Consider the following 7,233-nt stretch of genomic DNA (forward strand, 5'->3'; position numbering starts at 1 on the left):
ATTATTACCCTTTTAGTTCTACTTTCTAATTTAGTCCCTATCTGCTCAAATTCTCTCACTAGAACTTCTTTCCTCTTTCTATCTATGCAATTGATACCTACGTGGACCACCACAACTGGATCTTTCCCCTCCAACTCCAAGATCCTCTACATGAGATATCCTGAACCCAGGCACCAGGCAGACAACACAGCCTTCGGGACTCTCCATCCAGAGAATAGTGTCTGTTCTGCTAACTACACCATCCCCAATTGCTAATACATTTCTCTTTTCTTCCCCACTTGAATGACTCCCTGTACTTGGTGCTTTGGTCAGTTTGCTCAACCACCCTACAGCCCCCTGTTTCATCCACACAGGGAGCAAGAATCTCAAATCTATTAGAAGAGCTCAAGGGCTGAGAATTCTTTAGCACTACCTCTGGGATCCCTCTACCTGCCTCGCTGGTAGTCATACCCTCCTGACCAAATTTGAGGTAGTTAATCTAAGGGATGCAACTGCCTCCTGAAACACACATCCAGGTAACTCCCCCCCACTTCCCTGGTGTGTCGCAGTGTTCAAATCTGAGATTCCAGCTCATCAACTCTGAGCCAGAGCTCCTCAAGCATCCAACACTAGCTACAGATGTGGTCACTCTGAACTACGATGGGGTCCACCAGCTCCAACATCATGCAGGTACAACATATTGCCTGGCCTTGCATCTCTAATTTATTTGCTTAATTCTTAATTTTTTAAAACATCTCCTGCTGGCCATTCATTTTGTAAACCGTAAATCTTTCTCCTATTTATCTACTGGAAATAACCTATATTAGATGGTTAGATTAGCAACTATTACCAACCAGTGAACTTTTCATTTTCCTGTGATCTCACTGTTTGTTTCGTGCTGGATCCCTGATCCTGGACTTCAGTTTATTTTTTTTTAAATGTAAACGATGAGGCTAAAACACAAGCAGCAGCCAACACTTCTGCACTAAAATACCACACTGCCTCCAAAATCCCCAAACTATATACTCACTCGGGCTGTGTCTCACTCCAGGTGTGATCTTTCCTTCCTGACTGTGTGTAGCTTACTCAACCATGATCTTATTGATTGGCAGAGCAGATTTGATGGGTGATAATGGTCTACAGTATTGGTATTTGGCACAACTGATGTCAGGCTAACTGGCACATATTTCCCTGTTTTTCTCCTTCTCTTTTAAATAGAAATGTTGCATTTTTCATTCCCAATAGTATTCCCCTGTCTCTGATTCTAGGTGGCAATGCATGTACTTCAGCTATTCTGTTCCTTTTTATATACTTGTTAAAAAACTCATACAATATTTTGTTATAATCCTGGCTGGTTCACTCTCATTCTATTTCTTCCCTCTTTCAATCATTATTTTGGTGACCCTTTTGCAGGTTTCTCCCAATCCTCAGGTTCACAACTGCCCATGATTTACTGGAAAGATTATGCATAGAATATGATTAAAAGATTATAATCATAATTGTTATAGAAAAAAACATAATTTTGCTCATTGTGTCCATGTTGACCCTCCAAATTATCAATTCGCCCGATGCTATTTCCTTACCTACTCCCTGTAAAACTGCTCATTCTTCCTTTCTCGATAATAACCTAGTTCCCTCTTGAATGTGTCAATGAAAATGCCTGAACCACACTCTCAGGCAATGCATTCCAAATCTTAACCACTTGCTATTTAAACTAAAATTCTCCTCATTTCTCCATTGCTTCTTTTTCCAATTACCTTCAATCTGTGCACTCATTCTCAATTCTTACTTCAATGAAAACAGTTTTTCTCTATCTTCACTCTCCAAATTTCTCATAAATTTGAATATCATATTGAAGTTTCTTCTCAAAGTTCTCTTCTCCAAGGAAAGCAGTGCTAACTTCTCTAATCTATACACTTAATTGAAAATTGTCTGGAATCATTCTTGTTAATTTCTTTTAAACTCTAATGCCTTGTCTGAGCCAAGATTCATATGTGTTATCTATTACTGTCCTTACATCATTGTTTATTATCAGGGTTATTTTTCCTCCTTTTCCATTCAGTCTTTTTGAAGTGTTATCCCACATGGAATTTTTTTTCCCAACCTTGGTAACCTTGGAAACTTTGTTATTGGAGATGATATCAAATCCTTTTATTTTTATTTGTGCCACAGTTTATTTTTCTTGCTATAAATGTTTCATGCATTCCAAAAAAAGTACCTCCTTTTACATTACTATTCTTAGCATGTATGTTGTCTTTGTTTACTAGTAATGTTAACTCTCTGCTCTTTCCCGTCCCACTCTGCTTGTCTTTATCCAAATTGATATACTGTGCTATTGACAAATTCTTCCTTCACGTGAACCTTAGTCTCCCCTCCCTCTTCCTTTAGTTTAAAACCCTATCCTTAGCCTGAGTTACATGATTTGATGGGAAGCAGCCTCAATACAGTTTAAGTGGAGCCTATCCCACCAGAACAGCTCCCTCTTTCCGGTACTGGTGCCAGTGCCCCATTAATTCAAACCACATCTTCCCACACCATTCCTGGAGTCATTCAATTCATTTTTAAATTTACTTGACTCTATGCTAATTGATACATGGCTTTGAAAGTTCTGCATTTCAATTTGGATCCTAACTCCCAAAAGATCATTTTAGTTCACCAGTTGTTAGCTCTTACATGGATCACAACAACTGGATTCTCCCCCTTTTACTGTAAATTTCTCTTCAACTGTGAAGAGATATATTTTTTCTTTGAACTCGTACGGGCAAATCAATCTTCAGAAATCCCTGTTACAGCTGCAAAGAACAATATCTATTTCACACCTCCACTGCATTCTTTATCACTCTTTCTGATTGATTGGACCTCTCCTTTGGGTCAGACAAACTTTATAACTTGATTCAAAAGAAATATTTTTGCTAATGGGTAGATGAAAAGTAGTTTTAAAAAAACCTTGCTGTTCAATGTATTGGTGAACGAATTTCACAAGGCAAAAATTGCAACAAAATAATTCCACAAATTGCCATTTTGTTAATCTTATATATGTTAAAAACACTGGAATAATTTGATAGTTTGCTGCAGTAACAATATGTTTTGAGATTACAGCTCTTCAGAACTGCCAGGCGTAAGTCATAATAAATCCATTGAAAGCTTTGGAGTGACAAGAATTAAGAAAAAGATTTCCATAAGCAAGTGCATTCATGATAACATATCTTGCTGTGCAAGCAATATTCATGGAACAGAGTGTTCAAGTCTTTACACTCAAGGTAATATAACTCAACTGTAAATGTAAATAACATAATAAAAAGTGATTTAATATAATAGTTTCATAAAGGAATTCAATAATGTCATGGAACTGTAGTGAAGTGACTGCTTCGTGCTTCCCTGTGTTTATTTTCTTTTCAATTTTGTGTATTGTAAACACTGTCTCTCAAAAATCTCAGCTGACAGCCTGATTTCTGCCAGGAATGAGCCTGGAAGTTGGAATGAAATCCATGCAGTTATGCTGGAATTTCATCCCACATGCTCTGGCCTTTGACATTCATACAGAGGTGAGGGGAGGGGAACATAAGCAAATCTTTTGTCCTGACTTCCACATCAAGGGGCTTGTCTGGGTGAGTACCTGAGAGACCCTAAAAATTCCATCCTTTACACTATGAAATACCTCAGGAGAATTAGTGCCAACTAAAAACCACTTTGAAGCCTTTTGAAGGACACAAATTCTATTTGGGCTGAAGTAATCAATCTTGGCCAGGCTCAGTTAGATATTCCAGAGACACTGCCTCTTTTTGTGGTTGAAGACTCAAACCATTAATTGGCCTCATCAGGGAAAATCACAGACGGGTGACTGCAGATGTCTGACCCAATTTTAACCTAACAACAGGGTTTACAAGCCCACAGGAAAAATCCTGCCTATGGTTTTACTCCAAATGGCACACAGAGGAACTCTTCTTGCTCAAATTCACCGTGCTCAAAATGCAGGCAAGAAAACTAATAATTTAAAAAAAACTCTTTTCATTTTCTGTGTGTTTAGTAAGAGTAAAATCTTATACTCAGAAACATCTCGGAAACATGGCACAAAACAAAAGAAGCAGTCGGAATATTAGATGATACCTCTCATGGTAATACTGAAAAGATCATTAGATTCCGTCAAGCTATCCATTCAAAATGATTTTTTTTGTAGAAAAAAAATGATGTGCATACTTAATAGGCAAATATGCGCTAGAGTTACTTATCAGTGGGAACTGGACAAATGGTAATTTCCTGAGGTTTGGGAGTTACCATACTTTGAGGGAGTATGCTCAAAGTATGTCAGGCAGCCCAGGGTTAACTCTGCAACATTATGTTTTCTAATGCAAATTTGTTTTCTCGTGCGTCCAGCAGCAAACTGTACTGGATGTACCCAAATCAAATATTTCCCATTGGGCTTGCAGTTTATGCAAATATGCTAGTACTTTGTTTTGATCCATTATTTAAAAGCCAGGATATATTTTAGTAATTGGAGAGGTCAATATGTTCATATTTTTGATTTGGTCAGGCATTTGCATTGAAAATATGTATGCATTTCATTTTTTAAAAAATTAACAAATAAGATCAGTTAGGAAGGAAAACATTAGTCACAATAACAATGATTGTAACTAATCATGGAAATTGCAAATCACTGAACACAGAGCATAATACAGAAAGGATTTAAAAGAAGAGATAACACAATGTGGAGCTGGAGGAACACAGCAGGCCAGGCAGCATCAGAGGAGCAGGAAAGCTGACTTTTCGGGTCGGGACCCTTCGTCAGAAAGTATCGGCAGTTCTTACTATCTCTGAAGGATTTAAAAGTATTCGTCTACTGCTGTGTAAAACAGGATTGACTGACTGCGACCTCTCTAAATTCCAAGGGTTAATTCTCAGTGACTTTGGATTAGTTAATTTCAAATACAAGGATTTCTGCAAAGCCTTCATTTTACCCCTTGTTCATTTAAAAACAAACCAAATCACTACTGAATTAAAAGTACGTGAATGTAGGACAGATTGTTCATGATATAACGTAATGTTTGTAACAAATAAAGAGATCTTTATTCTCAAAATCAATGACTATTTTCTAATAACCTATCACATTTACATGACCTTCAATAATAATTTTGCTTCAAATAAATAGTGTGCTATTCAGCTGGTAATTACTTTAAAGTGAAAAAAAATCACCTGTTTTAAATAGACCAGAGTTCTTGTTCAACTTGTGTATATCCTTTCCTCATACCACCTACTCCTTTCCCACCACTTCCTTCTTAGAGACCACAATCACTTCCTTCTATTAAATAACTTCTTCTGTTCTGCCAATCCTGTCACCACTTCTGTTTGTTGAGGCAGACTCCACTTCCCTCTCTAAAGACACTGTTGCTTCCCTTCTTGAGATCACCCCAGTTGTTCTTTGTGAGAGTTCAAACATCTTCTTCCTCAGCAGCATAACTACTCTCTTCAGGGACAATAGTACCAATGACTACAATTTCATACTGATAAATCTGTAATTACCAGTTAAAAATGTAGTAACGACACAAAGACTGATCTTTTTAACACCCACAGATCCAGCACGAAAGATACTTGAAAGTTTATTGTTTTAATCCGAATATTTCTATTTGAAAATTAAGAATAATTCATTGCATTGGCAGAAGCTGAAATTAATTCATGCAAATCATCTTAGATATTGTTTAGTCTATTGCAATTAAACATGTCATTTTATAATATTTTCCCCTCTTTATTGTAGATCTTGATAGATCAGAAAGAGAAAGCTCAGGTTTGAATATTTTTCTGAAAGTTGGTGATCCATTTCTGCTGCGATGTATTGCTTCGTATGAAACGTACAAATTCAGAATAGGTTGGACTAAGAACACAAAAGCAGGAGATACCACAGAGGTATGACTCTGATTTGAGATTGTTTATTATCAAAGGGCATAAAGTATTTCTTAAAAAACTTCAGCATTGTTCTTGTTGTTCCATTAATGAAACAGGTCCTGGAAGTTGAAGAATCATTTCTATTAAGCAGGTACACAAGGATCATATTCCTGTTTATTACTTCAGTACATTTGGAAAATAGCGGATTATATACATGTACTTCTACAAAACATTCAAACAAAACAGTCAAATTAACAGTCATTGGTAAGTTTATGCTTTACAATTGAACATTCTATTCAATGGGTTATAGAATTAAATTTTCCAATACGCTTGATGCTAATATAAAATGAAATATGTAACTTTTTAATCTTCCTATTAGAAAGGTGCATCTAGTTTTGTGGTGACTACATTTTCAATTTTTGCCTTTTATTAGCACAGTACATTTGGTATTGTTCAAATTTTGAAATAAAGGCATCAAATCTAATTTGAAATTCCTTTGCATGCATTTAAACACTGTGAATTCAATTAATACATACGATTAAATTCCAATGTATGCTACACAACTGTTGATGGAAATTCAGTTCAATGTTTCAGGTGTACGTTACAAAAGCTTATAATTAAATTCATAGCCCCATTTCCATGGTTAAGCTCTTACAATTCATATGCCCTCATCCTTATTTAGCTTACATTTGAAGCCCTAACTTAAGTAGATTTTTCCTTTGCATTATTTTGCTTCTTGGCCTGAAGGCACTTAAATACTGAACTATATTTCTATTGGGCATCCTTTTGTCCATATTTGATGGCTATACATTTTGTATAGCTGAGATGGTTGGCTGAATTTTCATTCCAGGGCCTAAAATCCGCAGCTAGGAGGAAATGTAGCTTGGGAACATGCACATGCTGTTGCTAGGACTCAGAGGTGATATTCAAGAAGGAGGGCACTCCAGCACTGAAAGATATCTCTTCTCCAGAGGTAAGAGTTGCAGATAAAGATAGGAGAATGAGAATTTTCAAGCTGGCCAAAACATGGCCAAAGCTGTCAGCCTGCCATTGTGAAAATGGTGAATAGCATCTGTAGCTGCATCTATGGCCTCTGAGTCAGCTTTGCCCTCCAGTTTGCTGCCATGAGGCCATTTTAAAACATCAATTGGAGTAAAACAATGGAAATGACTGGCTACCTGCACTGCAAAGCAGTACCTACTGGATAGGAATCAAGAATTTTGACTAGTCAAATCCGCCTTTAAGTACCAAATTACATTTTTCTAAGATAGTAGGAACTGCAGATGCTGGAGAATCTGAGATAACAAGGTGTAGAGCTGGATGAACACAGCAGGCCAAGCAGCATCAGAGGACCAGGAAGGCTGACGTTTCGGGCCT

At 37.0% G+C, this 7,233-nt stretch overlaps 1 protein-coding gene across 1 annotated transcript in view; it reads left to right on the forward strand.

The window, feature by feature from the left end:
• Positions 1-7,233, forward strand: part of flt3 (fms related receptor tyrosine kinase 3) — a 103,656-nt gene that overhangs the window by 49,107 nt on the left and 47,316 nt on the right. Inside the window, exons 7-9 of the mRNA XM_020513171.2 lie at positions 3,079-3,239; positions 5,729-5,877; positions 5,973-6,120. Of these exons, the coding sequence (XP_020368760.2) occupies positions 3,079-3,239; positions 5,729-5,877; positions 5,973-6,120 (458 nt within the window). The remainder of the gene's footprint in view (positions 1-3,078; positions 3,240-5,728; positions 5,878-5,972; positions 6,121-7,233) is intronic.

Source organism: Rhincodon typus, chromosome 6 (assembly GCF_021869965.1).
Source record: "Rhincodon typus isolate 14 chromosome 6, sRhiTyp1.1, whole genome shotgun sequence".
Taxonomy (NCBI): domain Eukaryota; kingdom Metazoa; phylum Chordata; class Chondrichthyes; order Orectolobiformes; family Rhincodontidae; genus Rhincodon; species Rhincodon typus.